The 27,607-nt window shown below is 44.6% G+C and overlaps 1 protein-coding gene across 8 annotated transcripts in view; it reads left to right on the top strand.

Annotated features, from left to right (window-relative positions):
• Nucleotides 1-27,607, top strand: part of NEDD4L (NEDD4 like E3 ubiquitin protein ligase) — a 336,292-nt gene that overhangs the window by 234,141 nt on the left and 74,544 nt on the right. For all 8 annotated transcript variants that reach the window (XM_061170523.1, XM_061170522.1, XM_061170524.1 and 5 more), the window contains 2 exons: nt 19,808-19,858; nt 27,528-27,589. In XM_061170523.1, coding sequence (XP_061026506.1) covers nt 19,808-19,858; nt 27,528-27,589 — 113 coding nt within the window. The remainder of the gene's footprint in view (nt 1-19,807; nt 19,859-27,527; nt 27,590-27,607) is intronic.

The following is a 27,607-nucleotide window of genomic DNA, read 5'->3' as shown; positions in this document are numbered from 1 at the left end:
GGAAGAAAGTACCTCCTGGTGTGTGAGCACAGACCGGAAGCGTTGGGCAGGGCAGGGGAAATGTATTGTGTGTGCATCTCAACCCGATTAATGAGTCAGTTGTAAAATAATGTTGGGGGGCAACCTTCAGGTGGTCCCCTGATCGCTCTCACGGAATCTGAGTTTAGCCTATGAATAGCATTTTTATTTCTGGTGGTGCCCGGGGTAAAGGTTTGAATGGAACCTCACAGAGCTGTTGGTCAGGAAGTTCTTTGGGTTCAAACAGGATTCCCCTGGCAATTCAGTCTCTGCTGGTTTCACAGAAAACATCCCTGTCGGTCCAAGGGTGAGGCATCCTCCCAGCCCTCCGGTTCTCTTCTCCTAAAACAGGTTTTTGGACTGGTCTTGGCCCACGTATGAGTTTCCTATGGCTGCCGTAACAACTTACTCGCAGACTTAGCCTAAAAACGCAGAGATGAATTCTCTCACAGTTCTGGAGGCCGGAAGTTCAAAATCAGAATCACTGGACTAAAATCAAGATGTCAGCAGGTCTGTGCTCCTCCAGAGGCTCGAGGAGAGAATCAGTCCTTTACCACGTCCGGCTTCTGGTGACTGCCAGCGTCCCTGAAGTTGTGGCCACATCACTCCAGTCTCTGCCTCCAAGGTCACATTGCCACCTCCTCTTCTGTCTTCAGTCTCCCTCTGTACTTCTCCTATAAGGACACTTGTAATTCCATTTAGTGCCCACCTGGATAATCCAGGATAATCTGCCTTAACTTAGTCATAGCCGCAAAGATCATTTTTTAGATAAGCTGACATTTACAGGTTCCAGGAATTTAGGACCTGATATCTTTGTAAGCCATTACCCAGCCTACTACACCCCATTTTCAACACCTGGGACAGTTTACAGAGAAAGCCAAAGGATTCAGATTCTATCCTGCAGGGGTCGTTTTACTCTTGAAGTTAAATCAAGCAGTTATTGAGGAGGTACTGTGTGTTGTTGCTGTTCGTAGGCACGGTGGGAGACAGATACAAAGATGTACAAGACTGTGTCTGTCCTGAGGCTGCTCGTGGTTGTGCTGGAAGGGAAGACGTACGTGTAAAATGAGCCATAAGAAAAAGGTCACGTTAGATCCAGAGAGCCAGGGAGTCGTACCAACAGGGGTTGTTCGAGCCCCTGAGCCTGTGTGCTTGGCGTGGATGGCTCTGTGCGCTGGAACATTAGACCTAGGAGAGATTTAAATGATCACGTCCAACTCACCACTTGACTGTTCCCCGTTGCATTGTTTTCTGCTGTCTCCAGGTCTTTTCCCAAGAGCTGCCTCCTGCAAGTGTGCCTTCCTGGGTGTCTTATTCTTTCCTGTTGTACTTTGATGGTGCCATTACCTAGGCTTCAGTATCTCTTTCTCCAATAAAATAGCAGTTCAGATTCTTGAAGGTAATGCCTCTGTGCTAGCAAACACAAATAGAATCACTTCTGTAAATCAGTGATACAGAAGAATAAAATCGAGGAAACTTAAATTTACAGTAGAATCAATCTCTTACAGTATCATGTTCTGTCATTTGGGGTAATTGGAATTTGCCCTAGCTCAATCTGTCTACAAGAATGTCACGTATCTTGGTGAAAACTATGATAATATCCCTTTAAAAAGAAAAGTGATTATCTTTTCTGTATATATGTTTTAAGAGAAGCTGCATGTCTCTGAGTTGTAATGCATGATTTTGATAAGAGTCCAGGGCTATCTGCTGTTGAGTTTATCTCTGGGACCCTGGTTATCTTAACTAGATCCACAGAGACAAAACATGGAGAGATGAGCCAAGCCCGAGTTTGAATCCTGGGTCCATCACTACCTGGATCCTGGCCCTGCTTAGTGGACCGGATGGTATGAGCAGGTCACTGAACTTTCCTAAAGCACAGGTCTCGCATCTTCAAAACGGGGCTAATGATGGTACCTCCCACAGGGTTATTAGGATGATTAAATGAGATAATGCATATAAAGTGCTTAAAACATGTCCTTAAAGTCTGTCTTTTCCATCTCTCTCCCCTTTTTTCCTTTCCAAAAAATGTCTGTGGGCTGGGTGAGTTTACTGGTTCTGATTAGCGCACTGCCCTAAGTAATGAAACACTGTCCCATCTGGTCCCTTCCAACAGGCACATGATGACAAATGGAACATTTCTTGGGATACCGTTTCACCTTGGATGTCAACCAGGCTTCTAAATTACTTTTTTTTTTTTAAAGATTTTTTTGATGTGGACCATTTTAAAGTCTTTATTGAATTTGTTACAGGATTGCTTCTGTTGTTTATGTGTTTGGTTTTTTGGCTGCAAAGCATGTGGGATCTTAGCTCCCTGACCAGGGATTGAACTGGCACCCCCTGCATTGGAAGGTGAAGTCTTAACCACTGGACCGCCAGGGAAGTCCCTAAATTACATTTTATACGGCAACGTCTCCCCGTATTTTTGTTCCCTGGGCTTCTTGAATTGCAACGTAGCATGTTTCTTCCAGTAAAAATCAAAATTAAATAAATAAATGGTTCCGTTGCAGCCTGTGTCTAAGAGTGATTCGTACCATGACTGCAGATTGGATAGCCGTTACAGTCAATGACAGTTGTCTTCTAAGCATTATCTTTAATCAAGTCTCTGGAAGGTGTGCGTGTACTTTTGCTTCTAAAATGTGTGTGTGCGCACGTGCACCCCCCTCTGTACGTGATCAGGTTGAAGAAAGCATGTGGCTGGGCACAGTTTGGTCTGTTTTGAACGAAATCGTTCTGGAGTTGATCATTCTATTAAAGTTCTTACCTGAATTTTCAGAATAAAAAGATTCCTCCCACACAGAGGCACTGATTGTTCACACACCGTGTGCACCCTGCATGATAAGCGACTGGGGAAGGTGCCACATCAGTGCCTTTGTTCAGTTACCATTTTTTGTCCCCTTTGCAGGGAGAGAGCATAGACTGATATGAAAAGCTGTTAGATTTCTTGACTGCAAGATACCAAGATTTTTTTTGACACATTGATGCCTAAAAAGAAAAACGCAATATGTACTAGTGAATCAAAAACATTTTTCAGTGCCTTTGTATAAATTGGATATATTTTGTTTTCTTTTTGAAAATTTAACCATAGAGCTAGTCTCCATTACTGTGGCTTTGAAACGCCTGAGATTGTTTTCTCTGGGTGGGTAGAGAAAACGTGGACAGCTTTTACAGACAGGGTCTGAAACAGTTATAATTAGGTTATACGTATTTCATAAATACATTGCTTAGAAAAGCAGTCTCCTCGCCTCCACTGGCCCCTCTTGGAGATGAATTGGGATGAGGGTCGTGGAGAGCTTAGAAAAGACTCTTGGGCGTTTATACGATTTTAAGAGTCATAGGTAACTCTTCTCAGTTTTTCTCAGAATGGCATCCAAAGTAAGGCTCAACTTTGTAATTTCTTCTCAAAATGTAATGAAGTGGTCCCTTAATGATCTGCCACATGTCCCACAGACGAGCTCCTGAAGGAACAGGCAAGGATGAGCTAGAGCCTGGGTAAGAAGACTTTTTTATCCAGCAAAAAAACAAAGGACATAAGAATTGGGGATTATACTGTGAATACAGGCAGCTAAGCCTGCGTGACTCTTCAGAGACTGTACGTGTTGGGTGAGAGTTCAGATCTGGGCTGAGCTACTTACCAGCTGTCTGACCTTGGACAGATTACTTAGCCTTTCCATGCTTTAGTCTGCGTGTCCGTAATGTGCTTGTCAGGAGGATTGAGGGAGGTTGAGTTACGTGAAGCACTTAGAATGCGCTGGGCACAGAGTGAGTGTCCCATATGTGCTAATTGTTGTTGTTGGTTTACAGCTTCAAAGGAATTGTGTCATGCACACATTCGGGAGGGTTACTGCCCCCAGCTTAAAAGAAGTTTTTGCTGTGCTTTGTACCTGAAAAAATATTTTCAGGTTTAATACTCCCTTCCGTCTATTGGTCCTGATGCAGCTAACGCTCTCTGGGTTCTTTCCGTATGAAAGTTACTGCTGGTTCTCACACCACGTCTCAGTGTTGCTATTATCATCCCCACTTTGCGGATGAGGAAACTGAGGCTTAGAGAGATTAAGTAACTGCATCAAGTCACCATCAAAATAAGATGCAGGGCTGGGAGTAGAGTGAAAGTCAGAGACAGAGCCACTGCCACCCTCTCTCAGTGCCGCCGTGCACAGGTGTCTGGTCCTCAGAGTCATCCCAGAAGGAGAAGAAAGGAATTCGGTCTGTGGAAGTCATGCTTGTAGTTTCTTTGGACATGGTAGTCAAAACAGCCCCTGCTCCACTCAGTGTAATAAACACGATTGAATTCCAGTGTATTTTGGGCTCTGCTGGGTGGGAGGGGCTTCACCATGATTCAGTGTGAGGTTCCAGTGGGCAAGGTTTGTGCTATGTGCCACTCTCTCTACTGTTCTAGGTTTTTCTATCAGTTTCTAAATTGAAAGTAGGTGCATATTGCTTGATTTACAGATTACTGTAGAAACTTTCAAGTTAATATTGTATCCAAAATTGACACTAAGGGCAAGACAGACTGATACAGTAAGTTTATCTTGTTAAGTTCTGGGACTTGTACACACATAAAGAGCCTTAGAATTACTCTATTTTATAATGGAGATAATAAGGCATAGAAATCTAAGAATTCTCCTTAGATCCATGATGAGTTAGGGCCCCAGGTAACTCCTTCAATACTTTTTCCTTTGAAGTGTGGAGAAAAGCTCAAATAAGAAAATAGATAAAAGAATGACAATTTGGGGAATCCCCTGGTGGCACAGTGGTTAAGAATCCACCTGCCAATGCAGGGGACACGGGTTCGAGCCCTGATCTGGGAAGATCCCACATGCCACGGAGCGACTAAGCCCGTGCGCCACAACTACTGAGCCTGCGCTCTAGAACCCGCGAGCCACAACTGCTGAGCCCACGTGCCACAACTGCTGAAGCCCGCGCACCTAGAGCCCGTGCTCCGCAACAAGAGAAACCACTGCAGTGAGAAGCCCACGCACCGCAACAAAGAGTAGCCCCCGCTCGCCGCAACTAGAGAAAGCCTGCGTGCAGCAACAAAGACCCAAAGCAGCCAAAAATAAATAAATTAATTAATTAATTAAAATAATAAAAAGGAATGACAGTTTAAAGCTCATTTAAGTGTTTACCTTACATCTGTTTACCTGAGAGTGTTCAAATTCCCGGGGCCATTGCTGTAGATTGACACCCACTTCAGTGTTCCAGTAATTAATGTTTAGCCCAGGAAGGTAGTCACTGGAAGTTTAATTTTGATGCAGTCGGTTGCACTGATCAATGAGAAGGTTAGGAATTACATGGGAATGTAATTATATTTTTATGTGCCTTTTTTGTATAGACCTCTGTACAGTTTATGGCTATGAACACATAGACCAGCTCATAAAGACAGTCTCCAATTTGTGACTCTTCCTGGTTTTCTTTCTGGGAAAGGAAGTATACTGTAGAATAACAACGATTTAATTTATTTGTCAGGCATCTCCTTTATCAGTGTCTGGTGCTAGTTTTGCACGTACTGTTTTCACCACTCCAGTAGCTAAGGAGCCTGCTCAAGGTCAGAGAGCACTGCTCCACAGTTCTGCCTGGGTCTCTGCAGTCACTGGTGCAGCCTGTGCTTTTTCAAGCTGGTACCTGCACATCCCAAGGTAAAGTAATGACCTTAGTTTTACTTAAAGATTTTTGTAGGGAAATTTTAACTCCTATTAAAATAAGCCATGGAAATATGATGGGGGGTAATGCAGAGTCCTCATTAACATTTAGGATGACCTAGAACGTTGCCCTGGCCCCAAACCCAGCTCCGGAGGTGACTCACCTCTGCTGTCAGAGTCATTGCCCCCATGCCCTGCCATTCCCTGCAGGTGACTTACGAAGTGCCCACCAGTGTGCAGTTGGAGGGGTGACAGTGGGATGATGTCGATAGGGGCTCGTCCTGGCCCCATGTTGCCCCAGCTAGTGAGGGATGTTAGCTGAGAAGCTCGGGGTGGAGGTAGAGGGTAATTGAAGCCCCCAGGTGAGTGCTGCTTCACGCTCCAGTTACTTCGTAGATGTCCTGAGCCTTTGTAGTCTAGCCTCGGGATTACTATTTATGGTACAGTTTTCTTCAGGATTATAGGTTTAATGTTCCGAACAACCAACATATACATAAGTGGATTCTTTTGTGTAACTTCTTAAAAGTTGTTGAATAGCCTCACTGCAGATCATCTTTAAAAAAAAGAAGTCATTTCTAAGCTTAGACTAACCTTTTTATGCTTATTTAGTCTTCCTTCAGTCCTTGACATTACATTTCATGTATTTATTTTTTAAGGGATAATTAACTTTACAACAGTTCATTTCATTTTTAAAGCTCTTTCATGTGGTTTGCCCTCAGGATGGAACAGGGTTTCTCAAACTGTCTGTGCTGAGCTCTTGGCAATACAAGAAGTTTTTTGATTGAAGACCAGACTGATTGAACCATCAAGTTTCTAAAAATAGCTGTGTGCTTTACAGTTGGCTGGTTATTGGCAGGGATCCTCCCCGACTCCTCCCATTTCTCAACTCTCAAAGTATTCATTAATAAGGCAGCTTAATCACATTCCATAGTAACTTGCACAAGTCTTCCACACACACTGACGTTTGAGGTGTGTGATGGTTTATGAAACAGGAAGTACAGGTGGTCATTGCCCCATTTTCCAGATGAGGAACCTGGTCCAGGGAAGGCTTAGTGCCCAAGGTCATGCAGCTAGTTAGTTCCTGAGCCAGGATTAGCACCCAAGGGGCCAGTCTCTGGGATTCTTTTCCCTGGCGCACTTCACATCCACGCCTGTAATTCAGAACCTGTGCATCTAGGCTGTGTGCTTCTCAAAGGCAGTACCTCCCCTTCCTTTGAGTCATTGGTGCAGGGCATACAGTGCAACAGATGTGGGTTTCAGGGCAGGGACTAAGGGGGAGCAAGAGAGGCATCTGGGGCTCAGCATTTAAGTAAGCACTTAAATCAGCATGAGCAGCCCTGCTCTCGGGGCCTCGCTGGCCTCAACCTGGTTCCAGTGCTAGTGGGTTTTACAAATGACGTGGATATTCGACCACTTCTTGCCCGGCATGTGGGCATTTGAGTATTAGTCCCCAGTGATTCTTAGAAAAAGTCACAGCTTTCTTCTCCCAGGTTTGCCTTGTGTTTTGAGACATCAGTTGAAGACTTAAGGTTTGATGCCCGTGATGCTAACTTCCGTCTTCGTTGGTTTGATTGTTCAAGACTTGTGATGTGACATGGAAGGGAGTATTGGGGGCATTTTTCTCCCCTGTGATTTTTATCTAAAGTACGCGCACATTCTCTCTCCCATGTTCCTGGGCCTTCCTGGCTTGGACGCCAGCCCAACTGTATGCTTTCAGTTACAGCTCTTTACAACACGGTTCCTTGTTCTGGAAATGTTTCTGGCCCAGAGCTTCAGTTCCTTCCTGATAACTGCAGGGCTCTTGCTGTTGATCTGAAACACAGCTCACTCAGACAAGGAGCTCAGCCATCAGTCTCAGCTTCTCAGAGATTTTCCTGGCAGCTATCTAGTAAACTCTGTCCCACTTTCTGTTTTACCCATTAATTAGGAAATAGTCCAGTGCATGAAGCTTTGCTTGCAGATTTCTCATTTGAAATTCCTCGGGGTGGGGGGAGGGGGAGAGGGAAACCAGCTAGAACTGATAAGGACGGAACTTTCTTCAAATGAGCGATTAAGCCGTCACATCCCCCTGTGAGAGATGAGCTAGCCCCTAAGAGAACGTGGTGTGTTAGAAACAAATGTAAGTGCTGCAGTCAGGGGGACTCTTTTCCAGGTCTCAGCTTTGCCACTTTCGAGGTACAGAAACTTAACTTACGCTTCCTTCTTCCCTGGTGCTTCAGGGGGTGGGAGTTAAAGAAAAACGAACACCAGATCATGAGAACGTTCTTACAGAATTGCCCAAAGATGCCATGAACGCCGTACGGAGTGCAGGGAGGGGAGTGGACTTGGACAGCGGTTCTCAACTGGGGGCAGTTTCGTCCCATCCACGACCCCCCCCCAAGACATTTGACAGTATTTGGAGCTATTTTTGGTTATCATAACTGAGGGGCAGGGGTTGCTTTTGCATCTTGTGGATAAAAGCCGGATGTTTCTAAAACCCTATAATGCGTAGCATAGACAGTCACCTGCAACAAAGTATTATCTAGCCCCGGATGCCAGTGGTGCTGAGGGTAAAAAGCCCTGGGTTAGGAATTATGCTTATTGAATCCAATTGTCCCATTTAATACCCAGTGACCGTGCAAAATAAAGTTGTTTCTATCCCCATTTTACAGATGAGAAGATCAACCTTGGGTGGTGATTAAGAAACTTGCCTTTGGCTATTCAGCTATTTCTAAATAGACATGGGACTTTTAAACTAGGCATATATGCGTCCAAAGCCTATACTCTTTCTCCCGACCCAGTAGGTAGTGAGCTCCCCATCACTGATGGTGCTTAAAACTAGGCGGGGTGAGCAACCACTTGAAGGATGGACAGAGAGAGGAGTCTCAGATATTTTGCACTGAATGACTTTTGAGGTCCCTCCTAAAGATCACATTCTCTGATTCTATTTTGAAATGGGATTTGTCTTTTTAGCCCTGGTATTAGAATGGCAAGCAGATAGCCCTTGGCCATGACCAGTGAAATCTCTGTGCTTTGTCTGTGCACCTGTGAGTCTTATTCCTATTAATATCCCAGCCCTATCAGGCCAGAGGGCTAGGGTTCCAAACAGGGGCGGCCAAAAATCATCCCCCTCCCCCATCTCATCCACATTCCGGGCCCAGGCAGTTATTTTTACCAACACGTGTAAATGGGTCCAGCTAGTTCTCCTCTGGGAGGACAGTAGAGGCACAAAGGAGGGGAGCTCTGGGGTTGGGACACAGGGAACACGAACTATTTTATACCTTTAGAGGCTGCGATTTAATATTAGTTTGCTAATCAGTATAATTCTACCAGTTTAACAGGTAATCACAGTTGCTCTTTCGTGAAGAAGGAAAACCCAGAGGTTTACTCACTGGCTGTCAACCCGGGCCTCAGACAAGCATGAGCTGCAGAGCTTCTAAAACATACCTGGGTCTGGGCCCCTCTACCAGAAATTTAATTGTCTCAGGTTGAGGCCTGGGTAGCAGCGCTTTGCGAGCTTCCCAGGAGATCGTAACGTCCAGGCAGGCCAGGAGCCCCTGGTTACCTCCACACTTGAGTCCTGCTGGTTCTGTTCAGAAGGACTGCACTCAGGTACCCGTGGATGTTAATCTGTCCTGAAGAGCCCAGAAGGAGGTGGTGTTGGGCCATCGTTTCCCAGGGTGTCCTTTGTAGGTGGCGGAGTGGAGGAGTACCCGCACGCAGCTGCTCTTAAATTTGCACCTGCTGGAATCTGAAACTGACATTTCTCTTCGTCCTTCAAATTCCTTATTTTAAATGGTATAATCTGAAGGTGCATGTAATCATTTGCTTAATTTTTTTTTAACATCTTTATTGGAGTATAATTGCTTTACAATGGTGTGTTAGTTTCTGCTTTATAACAAAGTGAATCAGTTATACATATACATATGTTCCCATGTCTCTTCCCTCTTGCATCTCCCTCCCACCCTCCCTATCCCACCCCTCTAGGTGGTCACAAAGCACAGAGCTGATCTCCCTGTGCTGTGCGGTTGCTTCCCACTAGCTATTTTATGTTTGGTAGTGTATATATGTCCATGCCACTCTCTCATTTTGTCACATCTTACCCTTCCCCCTCCCCATATCCTCAAGTCCATTCTCCAGTAGGTCTGTGTCTTTATTCCCGTCTTGCCCCTAGGTTCTTCATGACCTTTTTTTTTTCCCTTAGATTCCATATGTATGTGTTAGCCATGAAAAGAAACGAAATGGAGTTATTTGTAGTGAGGTGGATGGAGTTAGAGTCTGTCATACAGAGTGAAGTAAGTCAGAAAGAGAAAAACAAATACATTTGCTTAATTTTTGAAAGCTTTGAAGGTTTCCTCTCCAGGCTGTTTTTCTCACCAGCATAGTATGTGGAAGGGAGAAGCCTTTCCTTTTTATGGCTGCAATCCTGTCCCCTGGAGGGGGAAGCTTTAAATACTTAATGAGTTTTGAGGGAACCTTTTTATTAACAACCCAGTTAATGACCTGACTTGATGATCGATTGTATGCTTTAAACTCTGGTCTCCAAACGTCTGTGCTCAGTAAACCTTATAAAGAATTTTGAAGAACTATTTCTCACACATTTTTTTAAGATGACATCCATAATTTATCAGTAACTTGATAAGTTATTAGTCCAGTAGTTGCAAAAGATGTAATTTTTAATGTATTGAGTATTTTGTGTGTGCTTTAAATATATTTCGTAACATATCCAGTATTTTGGTTCTTTTATCTTGTCATCGCAGATACAGCTCATTTTATGGAAGATATCTGCCATAAAATTGAATTAACCAAATCAATCCTTATTGCTAAAAACAAGTCAGCCATATCAGGCTTATTTTCTGTCATTTAAAAATCTGACTTCATTTTTTAAATCAAATAAACAAGAAAATTAGTTGGATGGATGGTAAATATGCAAGCCATTGTCATTCCATGAGCCTGTCGTCCAGGGGAAGCAAGAGTCTCTCTCATGTCCCCTCAGCTCGGGAGCTGTGCCTTTTCAAACTGTCCCTTCGTTTTGTGTTTCAGAGGTTTTTATACCCAGCAAACTGCACCGTGGTAAGATTAGGAAGGGTGAGAAGTACGCCTTTCTTTGGAAAGCGGGAGAAGGGGGTTGTGATTTAGGAAAGGCGAGCGAGCAGAAGACAGACTCTGTTCTCAGGCAGATCGAGTTTAGGGAAGAGGACATATGGAGGGGTCTAGAAAATGATTTCTTTAAAACTTCCCATGCCCAAGTTCCCTGGAAAGTCTTTGTTTATCCTCAGGGGTCTGCCTGCTGCAGTTTGAAGAGCTCAGCTTTAAAAGATATTGGGGCAGGGGGAGGGGATTAATCAAAGAATAAGAAGTATTTAGCTCCATTTCATTTCTCTTTCAAACGTATACGTCACTCATTTCATTTTTGTATTAATATACAGGTAAGGAAGGAAGGACACATGTAAGAATATGGACAGGACAGACAGTGCTGAGATTATGTTCCATGGGAGTTTGCAGATTGCAAGAACTGTATCTGGCAAGCGTCCCCTGAGGGGATGTGGAGTTGGGGGCTGCAGCACATCAAACTAGAGTCTTTGGGGGGTGGGGGGGGGCCTGTTAATGTTTGTTTTTAAGTCCATGGAGTGTGAAGTTACTCTGGTGGTGGTGACAGCATGGACCCTGGAGCCAGCCTGCCTGCGTTCACATTCTGGCTGCTATTTACTAACTCAGTGACCCTGGGCAAGTTTCTTAACCTGCTAATAACAGGTGTCTGATACATGATTGGTGAGCTGCACGTAAGCTTATTATTCTTTGCGGTCTTGAAGTTCTTACCAGAGTATGGCTGGATGGAGCTCTCCCCCCAGCAAACTCTGATAGAGTCCATTGGCCAGAGTTGTGGCTTCAGCCAAAACACAGCCATTGCAGAAAAAGACTTATCAGGACCTACCTGGGATGCCAAAGCTCCTCTGAAAAGTCAGTCAGCGTCCTCTTGTAGCTCAGAGTCGTCACTCATTAAAGTTCCAAGAATGATACCATACTGCACTTATGTTACATGTGATCTGTTTTTGCTTGAGGATGATATTCCGCACACCCAAACTACTGTCCAGCCAGACAAGGAGATGGGCTGCTAGTTTCAAATGCCTTGAAGTATGAGGAAGAGCTTTCAGCAGTACACCTGTTCATGAAATCAAACTATAAAAATGACGTTGAACCCATGGTGTCCCTAGGTGCCCTTTTCCCCATCCTTCGATCATTCTTTTACCCTGCTTTGGTTACTAAACGTGTCTGTCGTGAATCATTTCTTTCAGATTGTTAAAGTCTATTTATTGGTAGCTGAGTTCACAGATAAACAATAGAATCTAGAGGTATCTTTACTTTCTTTTGTTCTTTATACATTTAATCTATCATTAAAATTGCTTGCAGAAAAATTGATTGTAAAACTTCTCCAGAGAAGAAATGAGACACTTATCCTGAGAAGAATCACTGTATCCTGAGACCTTGAGAAATTAAAACAGCTTGGTATGATAAAATCAGAAGCACAGAGTTAAACAATACTGTGTCATTAAATGAACCCAGTGACACATTTTCCTTTTAACCTTGAAGTTTAATCTCAGGCCAGTTTGCTTTGTAACAAGTAGAATATATGTGAATGTTTACCTTATTGTAGCAGATTGTAGTCATTAAAAACTTAGAGTTTATTCAGCAAATTTACCATGCCTTTCACAAGGAATGACAGTGACGCCTAAGGTTTTTCTACATATGCATTTTTTACAAAGATAAATTAGCCTTATAAGAAACTGTCAGGGTTGTTCGTGGGGGCAGCTTTTGTGCAGCTGGACAGCTTTGAAGCAGATGTAAGACGGCATTGTGACGCCAGGCCATGCCCCAGACCCTGTAGGGGTGACAAGCTGTGGGCTCCTCCCTTCTCTGAAATGATACACAGCTGTAGACCACAGTCTGTGTCACCAAGCGCGTCTAGGCTGAAGGGGGAACTTCTTTACAAACAGGGAAATAAAGAGATGAACGTTGGGATGACACCCTGGGGCTGATGACACTCCGCATCCTGCAGGCAGCCCTGGGCCATGCCTGTTCCCTTCCCGGGCCTTTGCTTTATGTCGTCAGCGCCATGGCTGCCCTTGTGCTGTTGTACTGACCGTGGCAGTGGCTCCTGTGGGCGCCTGCTGGGCACGGTGGTCAGGACCTCGCGTGCATAACAGTACTTACTCCCTCGTCACACCGTGAGCAGCCTCGAGGCTGACAAGGAGGGTCCAGGAGCAGGATGCTCTGAACCACCACCCCGCCTTCCGGTTCCCCCCGTGGTCCAGCCCCTCATGGAGCCTCATCTGAGCCACTTGACGCTGTCCTGAGCACACTCTGTCTCCAAAGTCTTCCTCTCCAATACGTTCTCCCTCCCACTGTCCGGGGACCTTTCTAAATGCAGTCCTTGCCAGTTTTCCCTCCTTGGTGTCCTCATGTATCCTCTCATCCCGCAGGGTGCTGTCCTCCCACATAACCGCACAGGGCCCCTCAGACCCAGCCTCACCGTCTCTCCCTTCCACCACCACCCCAGCCGCCACCAGATCCCCCCACCGGCCCTCTCTTCAGGCCCTTGCACCTCTTGCCTGATCGGCTTCATACCATTCTCTTTCCACCCCTGTCCGTCCTCCTGGCAACCTCCTACTTCTGACCCTGCATGAAGATTTCATCCTTCATAAAGTCATGCCTGCCCTTGACCCTGGGCAGAATTAGTCACTTCCCCCGCTGTATCCCTGCAGCATTCTCTTCATGCCTCTGAGATGTGGCAGTCATGGTCAGTGTCTGTACAGAGAGATCCACCACCTGTGGCTATCGAGCACTTGAAATGCAGGTGGTCCAAAGCGAGGTATGCTGTAGGCGAGAAACACACACCAGATGTCAAAGACTTAGCACAAAAATAAGAATGTAAGACACTTTTAGTAATAATCTGCATATTGATTACATGTTGAAATGATAATATTTTGGATATATTGGGTCAACTAAAATATATTATTAGAATTCCGCCTGTTTATTTTTCTTATGGGACTTAGAAATTTTCAAGTTCTAGATGTGGCTCATGTTACATTTCTCTATCTAGAACAGGGCCAGTTAGCTTCTGTCCCTAGGAGGTGAGGGCACCTAGTCTCTGTGCCTTTCAGGCCGGGCACAGTGTAGCATCGTCTAGCTACGGGTGACCCCCTGCCTGAAGGAGCCAATGACCTCAGCAGCGCTGCTCACATTTTGTGCATCTGGTTCCTAAATCTCTTTCCCAGTATCTGCATTCCCGGAGTTTATTGGATCTTAAGTTCAGAGTATCAAGCTTGGCAGAAGGCTGTAATTCCTGTGGTCCTCAGTTGACCCCTGGCCTGGAAGATGCTTACATTTGGAGGGGGGAGAGGACTGGACTGTGCCCTGGAGCCTCCTCCACCCACCCGGGGGGAGGAGGGGACGTCAAGCGCATCTCATGCCTGATGTGGTAGCAGGACACCTGGAGCAGTGGGGACTCCCCCGGAACCTAACGAGCACTGGCTTCTCACAGCCCAGTTTGAACTGGTCTACTTATGCTCCTGGTTAAAGCCTGGCGGCTACTGCCGAGCTACTGTAGTCTTTGCCAGCAGGATGGTTCTTTGCTCTGTCTGCCCCTTCTGTTTTGTCTTCTGTATTTCAAGCAAAGTGTCCCTTAAAATAGAGGCCTTCATGATCACACATCCAGCCAGCATGGTTTCATTCTGCCCGCCTACCCAGCGTGATTTTACAGAGCCTGTAAAAGTCCTTTGAGTTTGCTCTGACATCTTGTTGACAGGGAGGTCTTATTTGTTGTTAGAAATAGCAGCCAATGTCTCCAGGACACACCTTATTCCGTTTTAGTGAATGGGAGGTTTCAGCCCTAACCTCTAAACTAAATGGCAGAGAGGCTGGCGGAGTGAAAAAGTTCTTTGTGTTTTGCCAAAAAAGTATCTGAATTTTGTTTGGGTTTTGTGTTCTGGCGCTTATCAAGTGGATTTCGGTAAGAGCGTGTGCGTTCAGAGGATGTCATCACTGGACCTTTTTCTTTATTTTTAGTGGAATTCCACTTGGCTGTTTCATTAAGGTAACTTTGACATTGTGTTTTGAAACAATGCACCTTGAAAAGCCAGAGGCACCAGGTGGTACAACGTTGGATTATGCAATGGGGGGTGTGGGTGGAGGCCAGACTCATGCTCTCCTCCTAAACCGCAGCAGCTCTGCTGTCGGAGGGCAGGCTGGAGTGTATGGACGGAGAAGAAAGAATATTCCTCCGCCCTTTTGTGTGTGACGGTAAAGCTGCCTTCGTGCTCTCTTGAGGAATGAGACAGCACCTAGAACTAAGTGCATCTCGACATCCAGGTGACTCTCCAGACAGTAGACTGTTGAAGAGTCACTGTGTTTATAACATTTTGTCTAAAAGCTTTTGCAGAAGTTTCTCAAGCCATTCATTATTTAGATAATTCAGAGTGCATGCTTCCAAAGTCACTCTAAAAATAGAACCCGTTTCCCCTGTCTGGTCGGTGCTGGTGCCGGAGTGTGGGCTGCGTGCCTCGCAAGGAAGAAGCATTTACTGGTTTAGCAGCAAAACAAAGGTTATTTTTCTGTCTCTCTGTTTAGAGTTGGGAGATTTACCTTGATTTGTAATATATGAAGATCTAATCGTTCCATGTCTTTACTCTTAAATTCTTTTTCTGTGGCTTATGTTCGAATGCCTCTGTACTTCTCTTCCATTTGTCTTGAGAAATTCTCAATATAATTTTCTTGGAAGTTGCTCCTTAATGCTTTCTAGGGCATGGGTTGCACTGGATAGTTATCATTTGATGGAGTTAAGTGGCTTTTAAACTTGTGATGGTGGCACGCAAAAAGAAATTATTTTGACATCACAACTTAGTACACGCACTCACCTGTGTATGTAATTGAAACAAATTCCTCGAAACAGTACTTACTTATATTTCATGTGAGGCTCTAATATTTTTTATTCCATTATATCTAGTTTAATGCTTCTTGTGAACTACTAGTGGGATTGCAACTCACAGTTTAAAAAGCACTGCTTTAACGTATAGCTCCTATATTACACGCGGGTCATTTTACCTTCCAAGAATCGCCAGTCCTTTCTGATCCACCTTTCCTAAAGAGCCTTTACAACCCCAGCTTTACGTGCCAGCACCCCTTACTTCTGGTGGTGTCCTCCCCACATAGCCCCCTCCTCCCCTGCAGCTTCGATGTGAAATGCACAGAGTCCTAGCCTGGCTCTTGCACGGTGACCTCTGTGGTCATCAGTAAGTAGTAAGATTCAGATCATATCCTTCGAGTGCAATTCTAACCTAAAGATCAAAAGTCTGTGGTGTTTCTTGAATGGATGTGTTCTTTGAGAAATTGCCTCTCGTTTATTTTGTGAGGACAGCTGAGCCTGGTGTCCACTTCAGTGCTGGCATCTCTGGCCCGGTGTGCACAATGAGAAATGCCCAAGGGCTGTGTTAGGGTTTCACTGGAGCTATTGTGATCGTCCCCAGGCTTTGGGGTCCAGTGATATTCACACACCTCTCCATGGCCGTGGCAGACGCTTGTCCCTTTCCTTCGGAGGAATGGTCTTGAAAGTAGTTAATCGTCATTTGGGACACAAACTCTAAGAGAGAGACTGTTTGGTATATTTATTTCACTTTTCCAGTAATGGAATATAGATTTTTGTTTCACCTTATGTGACACATTTCAAGGGCTCCATTTTGCATTGTCATTATGTTGGGAAAATATTTGATGGCTTGTCAGAAGGGAACATTTATAATTGTGTTACTAACCTGCACATTTTCAGCCTCTAGGATAGTGTGACAGGTAATTGAGGTTGAAATTGACAACATTTACCACTTAAAAATAAGCACAAGACATGCTAATATGTACTGTGTGAGTTGAAACTAATTTGGTTTTTTGTAAGCTCTTAGGGTTAACATGATGCCTGATGGAAATAATTTCGTAACGGAAATTATTTACGTGATTTGATTACTGTATTTTTATAACACTGGTGCAAGGTGTCATCCTGTGGCAGTGATGACCTAACGGTGCTCTGCTGACCTCAAACCTTGGCTCTCCAGGGCCCGCAGGTGGGGATCCTGCCATATCAGCACACCCAGGTGTCCTTGAAGTACTCCTGCTTCTCCTTTTGGTGTAAAGGCCACTAGTAGGCTCTCTGGTCCCTCCTAGATCTCCTCTGTGGTATTGAAGACACATTTAATGTTGGTGTAGTGTCACTAACCTAAATATTTTACATTGCCTGAAGTGTCTGTACTTTTGGCAACAGTGGGATGTTTTGAAACCTAGATCTCACCAACATGTTCCACTGACCGGTGAATCACTTGTTTAAGCCAGTTCCTCTTGACCATGTGCTGCTCTATACACTTGATCCCTATTTTATTTTTAAAATGATTTTATTACAGTCGCCCTTGATGTAAACCAGAAAATAAGAGCCTTCTTATTTACTTGTTTACTTAAATGGTGAGGTTGCTCCGTCTTCGTCTGTTTTAGGAATTGTTTTTTCAATGTAATGAGAAAACTTGTTAAGGTACAAGTGAAGCCGCCTAGCTTTGCAGTGAGTACCGCTAGGATCCCATAAACTGCTCCTTTGAGGAAAGGAGCAGGGTCGGAACAGGAGGTTGTGTTAAAGATAACATCCCAGATGGGCGTTTTAGCAGAACTCCCTTCCCCGAAGTCTCATAAACTGTGCTCTCATCAGAGTCCCTTCTCATCCACACTGTTGAGAGCCAGCATCCCGATGAGAAGCCCAAAGCTGGTGCACAGCCGCGCTTTCCTGCCCATTATTGAGATGGGGGACAGTGTATTAGTTAAGAGCCCAGACTCTGGAACCAGTCTACCCAGCTAGAAACCTCTCTGGTCTCTAGGTTCCCCATCTGTAAAATGGGTATAATAACGGTGCCCACCTACTACAGCTGCTGTGAGGATTAGATGAGGCCTTGCCACAGCACTTGCTTTGCTACTGTAGCCCTGAGTGGCAGGTGCCTGTCTCTTGGTTCAGACGGTGAACTCATCTGATGGGTTTAGAACTCTAACATCTCCCAGGCAAAACAACATGGGCACGTGGATGTTTTGTGAATTTTTGTTAAAATGCACTTAGGTTAACGATCGATAGATAGCTATTCAAAGAGAGCAGATTATGAAACAGAGCTTCAGGTAAGACTGTCTTCTTCTGATGGTTGCATCCCCGTGTCCTTTTCCTTCACAGCATCAGTACCAGTAGCAGGAGGGGAGAGGGGACAAGTGGTAGAACCTCACTACTCTCATTAGGTAGACACACAATTTATGGTCAGGAATCAGACATTTCTGTGTGTGTGTGTGTGTTTTTTTTTTTTGGCTGTGTTGGGTCTTCGTTGCTGCACGCGGGCTTTCTCCAGTTGCGGCGAGTAGGGGCTACTCTTCGTTGTGGTGCGCAGGCTTCTCATTGCGGTGGCTTCTTTCGTTGTGGAGCATAGCCTCTAGGCACACAGGCTTCAGTAATTGCAGCATGTGGGCTCTAGAGCTCAGGCTCAGGAGTTGTGGCGCACGGGCTTAGTTGCTCCACGGCATATGGGATCTTCCTGGACCAGGGCTCGAACCCGTGTCCCCGGCATTGGGAGGCGGATTCTTAACCACTGTGCTACCAGGGAAGTCCCCATTTCTATGTTTTTGATGGTGGAATTAACTGACATTTACACTGGCTTTATAGTTAAATCAGACAAATTCAGAATGGGACTGCTCCCTAATTCTTTGGACAGTGAAGATGTCTACTTTTCTGGGCCTTGTGCTGACTGCTGCTTGTTAAGATATACAGCATCGGCACCTGACGGCCATGTCCTCGGTGAGGTATCCATGGTGGGCTGAGGCAGACATAGCTGAGAAAATAAAAGAAAGCAGAGTCTTATCAGAAGGATGGGGGCTCTTCTCCTGCTTTGTGCACGCTCAGCCAGTAGTAACTGATTTTTCATTATCCTTCATGTACTGTTTAGAGGAGACAGATAGTTTTCTAGTTAATCACATAAAAGGAAATTCTAAGCGTGGAGCAAATCATTTCAGTAAATCTTGTTCACATTTATCTGCTGCTGCTTTTTAAATGCAAGAAGAGAATGTTTTCAAGTGCGCTTCAAAAGCATGTTTTATAAATTAGAAAATTTCATAGGAAACCAGTAAAGAGTGAAAATAAGAGCCCAGGATTCAGAGTTAGGAGGTCTGGATTGTCTCTTGGGCTTTTCCCCAAGCTAGCAGTAGGACAAGTCTGATTATGTCTGAAGAACTTTCCAGCTATAATAGGCATTTTGAATGTGGTAGAAGCAACTGTGTGTTTTTACGGGTAACAGAAGTCGTCGTGTTCCTTCTGGTTCACATCGCAGGTCATCTAAGCATCAGAGGCTCTGACACAAGCCCTCCTACAGCAGGACATTGTGTCAGCATGACCTACTGGACACCCCATGGTCCAGACCAGGGACCCCTGACCCTGAGTTATGACTTCCTGTGCTTCCCAGAGTCTGAAAGGGCACCTGTGAGCTTCTCCACATGCATTTCATCGAGGTCTGTGTGGGAGATGGAGAGGGGAAGAAGCACAGTGTGTCCAAACATGTAACCAGTAGCTCATGCGTGATCTTGGATTCTGAAGCAGTGTACTTACTAGATTGAAAGTTCAGTGCCATTTTTTAATAAGTAATGTATAAGATATATTAATAACTGGACTCTGTACTCTTTCCCAAGACTCTCAGCTCTCAAGGAGCTCTTTTGTTTATAGCACTTAATAAATATTCGTGAAAATGGTCCCAACATTTCTTTACAATCTTCTCTTTAAACTGGGCCAGCTGTGCCCCCAAACCCTCTGGGGTCCCAGGTGTCCCTTCCCTGACTGATCGCATGCTCCCCAGGTCCGAGAGAGGATTTGTCTCCAATGTGTTGGGTGGTAGATGCCCTGCAGAGTCTCAGGCAGCTAAAGGTCAGGTGTGTGAGGGCTTGGGCTCACTGGTCTCCGAGGCGACGGCTGTCTGTGCCTCACCGGGGTCTCTGCCTTCAACCCATCCCCCCTGCTCTCCCATGTCAGGCCCTGGACCTTTCTCTATTTGTAAAGAAACACTTTTAAGAATGCTGACACTCAGCAGATAGATGGAAACATTAATTCTTTTCTCTCTTCTCAACAGACACGAGACGACTTCCTGGGACAGGTGGACATACCCCTTAGTCATCTCCCGGTAAGAACGGTCACCTGCCTTATAGCGCGTGCTCTGAGCAGCAGTTTCTAACCGTCTGCAGTTCGGGTGTATTTTCAGGGCGGCATTTCCTCAACACAGTGGAGAAGCGTGTGTACTCTGGCCCTGGCCCTTTCTAGAAGGTGGTCCTTTCAAGGGGATAGGAGATAGCTTAACTGTAAAAATCAAGTGCCTCTGAACCACCCACGGATGCCTGGCAGCGTCACTGGCTGCTTCCTCGTCTGCTCCTTAGTTTGTCTTCCTTTGTCACATCATACAAAACAGCTACCTGCTTCTGTCAAACCCCTCCTCCTTGTCACTGGAATGTCCCTGCTTTCAAGTTCACCTCTTGGGTCTAATCAAACATCTGTTCCCTTTGTCTAGAATTGTCCATGCTGTTTCTCTTGGGCTACATCTATACAAGCTAGTGTTTCCATGGCTTTCTCAGTCAGCACAGAGACAAAAGAAAAGATGCTATTGGTACTGAGTGAACTTGTCAGCTGGAAACACCCACTCTGGCTTCAGAAGTTGTACTGGGTTAGCGTGTGTGGCGGTGCTGCCGTTCCTCTCCACTCAGATGAGCAGCAAAACAGTTGGGGCTGTTGACATTAACTGAGCTTGAAGGTGACGCTCGCACGTTCCAGCATCGATAGAATGAGGGGTCCAAGACCTCCTTGGTGGGAGGTAGATGGTCTCGTGTTCCAGCTCCCGGCCCTCCTTCCCCGGGGCAGCACAAAGTGCCTAAAGTAGCACCTGAGAGAGGATGAGTCAAACGTTTCTGCCTTCCAAGGGCATTTTATTACGTTTTTAAATGCTTTATGTGAGCAAATAGTATAAGTAGTCTACACGCTAAAAGGACTCAAACCACCTAGTGTGAGCCTCCTGCTGTGTTGAAACTCTAGCTATGGCTGGCTGTTAAAGACCAAGAAAGACTGTGTCTCACCCAGGACGCTGTGAAGCTCTGTTGGGAAGGAACACGATGGCAAGCACTGTGTTCTTGCTTACTCAGGGGAGCTGTTAAGGAAGAAAGGTTTCAAGCGCCTTCCCTTCCGAAAGATCGGAAGCAAAAGTAATATCATTAGAATATTTTTGTTTGTTTCTGTATAAAAACCTGAAGCTCCAAGGTGCTTGTGGAAGGTGGGCTTGTGCTTGATGGCATAAGCCATCAGAACCCTGATTGTTCTTTTAAAGTCACATTGAGAGCCTATGGATGTCTCAGCCTTTGTGCAGAAAGACTGTTCACGTATTTCTACATCAGTGGGTCTTCTCTTCGTGCTCTTCAGGTTAAAGCTGTAACCGCCTCACATTTTTAGGCAGTGTTGGTTGGTTGGCCAGTTCTTTCATGGGTGTCCCCAACCTCCCTTTTCCCCAACATAAAAACCACATCACAGTCAAGGCAAATTATGTATTAACTCTAAGAGGTGTAGGTGAAATTTTTAAACAACTTGCTCCAACAATCCCTTGAGTGATTGAGTGCAGATTGGTTTTGAACAGTTGAGTGGAACTCCCAGAGAATAGAAGAGTGTTCCTCTTCAGAGACCACATCAGTAGAGGGAACATTTTACCTTTGGATTTCGGTGGAGGCAAGAGTGAGCTTTCAGAGAAGGAAGCGGTGCCAAGGCTCCAGGCTGGAATAGAAGCCAGCCGGTTAAAGAGTGGAAGAGGGAGAGACCAGAGAGGACTGAGGACTTCCACAGGAGCTGAGCCAGTTGAGGAATGGAGCCTCCCAGTTTTCAGTCTGTCCCAAGATGAGCTTACACTGGAGTGCTATATCTCCTCCTTAAAATTGACTGGCTTTGTGGAGCCCACTACAGTCTCCAAGATGGACCACAAAGGGAGCAGGAGAGGTGAAGGTGCATTCTTTATCCTCTAAGTGGTAGTAGAACCCAACCGGCATATTCTGAGTGGATATATGGCTTTGGTCCCAAGATTTGAGGTGCTCTCATATGTATATTTGATCATATGTGTAGGACACTCATGGGAAAATAGCACGGTTAATTTTGTATGATAACACAAGTGTGGGCATGTAAAAGGGATGTTAGCATTTGAATATATTTTGTGGATAAATAATGGATGCTCTTTTCTGGATAGCTATATGACCACTGTCAAGGCAGTTTATGTATGTATGGCTATGTGGCCTGTGGATTCAGTATTGTTTGATGTCATCAAATTTTAGATTAAAGAACTTAGGTCTTACTAATAATGAGAGAAGGTAGTGGAGAGCAGTCATGTGGCGGTGAAGTTGCTGTTGCCCACCCTTCCAAGCCTTCTCAAGGTTTAACAAATCCGACTGGGTATTTGGTTATTAATTAATTCTTTACAGCCCCATTAGCTGATAGAGAATTTATTCCTTTAACAGATGTTTGCTGATAGACATAATTCTACCCTCTGATGAAGAATCAGTGAGGCAGGTTCCTCACTCATGTGGCTTAGCAGGGCCACCATCGCGGTAGCCACATGTGGTAGCCGAGCATTTGAAATGTAGCTAATGTGACTGAAGAACGGAATTTATCTATTTTATTTCATTCTAATTAATTAAAATTTATATTTAAAAAGCCACACGTGGCAAATGGCACCCTATTAGATGGCTCAGGTGAGATCAGACCAGAGTTCTCTGGCTTAGGTGAAAAATACATGATTCTGGATGCCCTTTTCCTAAGATAATAATTCTGGCTGTTGGAGGGAACTGGGGGTGGAGGGATTCCCACACCAAGTTTTACGTGGTGATTTTTTCATTCAGCTTTTTTCCCCTACCTGAGGCTGTTTCTCTATAGTTCTACATATTTAATATACCAAGAGTATTTAATTTAGGTAGAGAAAAGGCCCAGAAATTTGGAATCATAGATATTAAGATAAAGAAGAGAAGTAATCTTTTGTTATTATTTTTAAAATCTATATTAGCAAAATACCTAATTGCATACACTTCCATCTTGGCATATATACACACTTATTTACTACAAGGCATTTTAAGCTTTATCTTGTTGCCCCAAGATAGCATGAACCTTTCTACATTTAGAAAAGAATCATCTCTGCCTTGATTCTGGTCTAAGAAGTTGCAACATTTGAATGAAGCTCTTTTCTAAATCAGGAACTTGATGGAGAAGATTCAAGGCCACAAAACTGAAGTTAATGTAACCTCTCACGATTGTTAGGAAATTATTTTTAATCGTTTAAATATCCTACTTTGTGGGGTTTTGGTGTGCTTTTTGAAAAACATAGTTTAGACTTAGTAACTGTTGTTCGCTAAAGAACCTTCTTCCCTTGCTACAGTCCTAGAGGCCTCTGGGTGCAGTTGCTGGTGGAAAGTGGCATTTGCAGTATAAAACCATGTTTTTAAATTCTTAGGAATGGCTCTCCTAAGCTGTCCTTACTTGCAGCTATAAATTCCTGATCCCGAGAAGCCTACCAGGAAGAGCCAGAGGGTCAGGGCACTTGAACATCTCAGACTGGGGCACCACGGGTCCTCCTCGGCCCACTGCCCACTGTTGGGTCTCTGGATAATTGTGTGCCCTTGTGAGCATTGGGACAGTCTGGGTTGGAGTTCTGCCAGGGAGATGAGTGAAGGAGGCCACTTGAAATAGAGAGACGGGGCCGGGAGGGTTGTGTGAAGCTGCGGTGTGCTCTGCATGTTAGAGCCTCACTACCTCGACTACCAAGGAGGCCAGTGTTGGCTAGGTTTTTGTCCCTGAAACAGGAAAGAGTAAAGAGTGATAATGAGAAAGAAAAGAAACTTATTTTTTCCCCTTTGATCATGGATTCCTCGGTGCTTTATCAGATGCTTCCAGATGAAAGAAAATAGTTTTGACTTGTCATTCACTTTCATTCTTGGCTCTCAGACCAGTTCTTCCAGTTTTATTTGTGGAAGAAAAAGGATAGGAAATTGGACCCAAGGAATTTAGAATGGTAGGGATCTATTTCCTTTGCTTCTATTCCAAATATGCCACCCGTCTTTAATATTTGTTTCCATTTTATTTATTATTGAGTGTGGGTAGGAGTGAGTAAAAGACGAGGCGGGAAGAGGGACAGTAAATAAGGTTCGTCATCTGACCTTTTATGCAGATCTGAGAATTAAGAAAACATAGATTCATATTCACAGAAGTCTCCAAATGTCAAGCTTTAAAAGATCTCTCAGGAATAGTTGACTCCGCGCTTGGAGATGGGCAGGTTGCCTTGGTAACCTTAATAAGTTAGCAGTCCTTTTTGGGCCTGTTTTTCTCACCTATAAAATGAGGGCATACACATAGTTTCCATCCAGCTCTGTGAAAGTGCACCTTGGCTGTAAGCAGAGGCACGGCGACTGTGATGACATACGTTGTTACCTGGGAGACTTGGGCAGTGTGACGAGCTGGAGGCACGTGGAGGAGAGCGGAGATGGAGACTGTATTTCAGCAAGGTAGTCCTACCAGCCTGACGTCTGTAGTGCAGCTCAAACTGAGCGCCTCTATTTTATTCTTTTACAGTGTGGCACCAGGAGTGAACTTAGCTGTAACTGTCCTGTTCTTGTAGCATTTTCTTCTCCTATTTCAGGATCTACTCTGTTTTTGGCCGCGTCGCGCGGCACGCAGGATCTTAGTTCCCCGACCAGGGATCAAACCTGTGCCCCTGCAGTGGAAGCGTGGAGTCCTAACCACTGGACCACGGGTGAAGTCCCTGTAACTGTCCTATTCTTACTGATTTTTTTTAAAGAACACTATCATTTTTACATCTGTCTTTTAAATCCTGTGTGTCATTGCCCAGAAGTTCATACAGGATTTTATGACTTGTCTTTAATAATTACTTAGAGACAAAAATAACTCCAAGACTTGTGTTAACAACAGAGTGACATTTCTGGTGGGTGTTTGCCTTTTATGCCTCGGAAACTTTCCTTGCCTCGTCTGTCAGTTGTGTCTCCCCTGCCCTTTGAGTCCCAGCGCATCACCCCTACCAGATGCAAAATCTCTGTATCTATGGGAAACGTGCTGGGGTTGAGAGAACTATTTTAAAAACATTAATTTCTCCTATTTTAGTCAAGTGCCACTCAAGGTAACCAGGGTTAACTTGAATTTCAGTTTTCCTACAATGAGGCATTTTTGGGGTGGTGGTGATATTATTTGGCACCTTAATTGTGCTTGAAGGTAACTCAGATGATGAACACCCCTTTTGTAATTCCAGCTGGTACCAGGGTAATGGTTCCCTCTCACGTGTACAAAATTCAGTATCATAGACTTTAGAGGGACTTTAAAGACCATTTATCCACTCCCTGTATTTTACAGGTGAGAACACCTGGGCCCAGAGAGGGAGGTGACCTGCCCAGTGATCAGAAGGCTGACCGGACCTTGGGTCTTCAGCCTTGATCTGCGGTGCAGACAAGGGCCGAGGGGGCAGGAGGGGCTCCGTCTAAGGCCTGGGTGCTTTTAGCTGTTGCATCCCTCTTTTGAGTCTAAGGTCCTCATAAGGCCATTCCCTTCCACTTGCCCACAGAGTTATTTACCTCATTACATGTATGTCAAAGTAACTGCAGTTCTGTTGGAAGCAACAAATCTTTTTAAGATGAAATTGCTGTGTAACCAGAAGATTTTCTTTGGAATGCTCACGGCCCGGAACAGGAGGTTGCAGCATCTATTTTGGCCAATAATATTGTTAGCATCAACCTGTTTGAGATGGCTTTCTACCATCTCAGTGCTGTCCTGGGAGTCTCCCCTGGGCTTTTCTCCAGGGAACAGGATCCAGCAGGAGCCTGAGTGGTGCCAGGAAGAATCCTGTTGTTATCTGCAAGATCACCGTCTTGTTCACCCTGGAGAATTTACATGGAGGTGAAATTTCATTTTTTAATGCCCTGCCTTTCTGCAGAGTGTTGAGTTGGCAGTGCTCACAAGTGACATGAAAATGTAGAACTGGCTGATGATGACAATGGCCAACATTTGTTAAATGTGCCAGGAACCCTTCTGAGAACTTGCTATGTATTGATACCAGCTCAAATGATTGGTTTAATCGTCACAACTCTGTAAGATCCTGTTACTGCCCTACTCTGTAGATGAGGACACTGAGACACAGAGGGCTAAGGAACTTGTCCTTGGCCACATGGCTCTGTCGGTAACAAAGCCAAGACACAGACCTAAGACGTCTGCCTCTTGATTTGTGTGGTGTCTGTCATTTAAACTATGTAGTGTACGGACAGTTCCATTTTTAGAGTCCTGGTAAGTTCTCTGATTTTTTTTTTTTTTTTGTCTGAATTTAGAAAAAAGTCTAGAGAATATAACTGACTTTCTTGAGTGACGGTGAATTTTTGTGGCCTCGGTACTTTACTGTAGATCAGGTGGGTTAATTAGCTACTTGTACAGGTACTTACTTCATGTCAGGCAATGCTCTTGGCACTAAGAACACAGTGGCGAGCAAATCCAAGTCTCTGATCTCATGAGGTTATATTCTACAGGTGATGGATGTTAATAAACTAGTTAATAAATAAATGAGCAAGATAATTTCAGATGGTGGAAAGGGGGGTATAAATCAGGATGTTGTGACAGAGGATAATAAAGGGAGGCTATGGTGGCGATTTAGGATGTGGTGTCTGAAGATGTGACTTGGGATCCCAGACCTGGATGACAAAGTGGAGACCGCTGTGGCCATCTGGAGCCGGAGCTGTTCAGCAGAAGGACCTGCTAGGGCAGGATTAGATGTGATGTGCACGCAGGACAGAGGAGGTCAGGACGGGTGGAGTATGGGGTCGGTGGAGAGACTGGTTCCCAGTGAGGTTATAGGTAATTAAGAACCACATCATGTTTAACCTCATAGGTCCGTAGGAAAGAATTTTCAGCATATTATAAGCAGAGTAGGAAGCCATCGCGAGTTTAAAGCAGAGAGTGACATAAACGGATAATGTTACAAATATAAATGCATATACACACACATACCCTTCTGATACGTAATAAATCATTTTGTGGTTTGTCTCTCTTGCTACAGAAGTAAATGTTTTTAATTGTGTTTAATTAAAGAGTCTAGGTATTTGAAGTTTTACTGCACATAGTATTTTTAAATTAATGAAATAGTAACATTTATTTTTCCAGTTGCCTGCTTACTTTGACCATCTGATTTTGCACAATGAAATACTGATTTCTTTCAAAAATGAATAAATACCACCACTACATTCATAGCTTCTTGAAATAAGCACCAGCAAAAGGCTGATGGATGACGCCACCTAGGACAGTCTCTGTGGAGGCAACCGTCTTTCAGATGACATGATATTTTAATGTTAAAAGTAAAGTCAAATTGCATTCATAGATTGATCTTGCATATTTTCCTATTAACTGCATTTTTAGGTTTCTTGAATCACAGGGACAAGCAGGCAGGCACCAGTGACCCCTGGTTCTCCAGAATTAATCAGCAGCGTGAGATTGAGCCCTGCACCCAGCAGTTAGAAATTACACTTGGCAATGACGACTCTAATTTTGTAATTTGTCTAAGGCTGAGGTTGGCTCCTAAGAATGGGTGTTGATAGTGACATCTAGTGGCTCTTGAGTAAAGCTTTGTGACCTACGAAATGTGTAATTAATTGTCAAGTACTGGGTAAGGAACCAACTCTGTTTTCGCCAGGCTCACGTTCTAAAACATGAAAATGTATTCTCTGTAATCCACCTGGGTGTATCTGAAATACGAAACTATCAGGAGTATTGAAACTTACGTTTTCTTCCCTTAGACAGAAGATCCAACGATGGAGCGACCCTATACATTTAAGGATTTTCTCCTCAGACCAAGAAGGTGAGGCTTTGGGCTGCA

The sequence above is a fragment of the Eubalaena glacialis genome, chromosome 15 (genome assembly GCF_028564815.1).
Source record: "Eubalaena glacialis isolate mEubGla1 chromosome 15, mEubGla1.1.hap2.+ XY, whole genome shotgun sequence".
Taxonomy (NCBI): Eukaryota; Metazoa; Chordata; class Mammalia; order Artiodactyla; family Balaenidae; genus Eubalaena; species Eubalaena glacialis.
The sequence above is the reverse complement of the archived record's forward strand: the minus strand, read 5'-3'. Positions and strand labels throughout refer to the sequence as shown.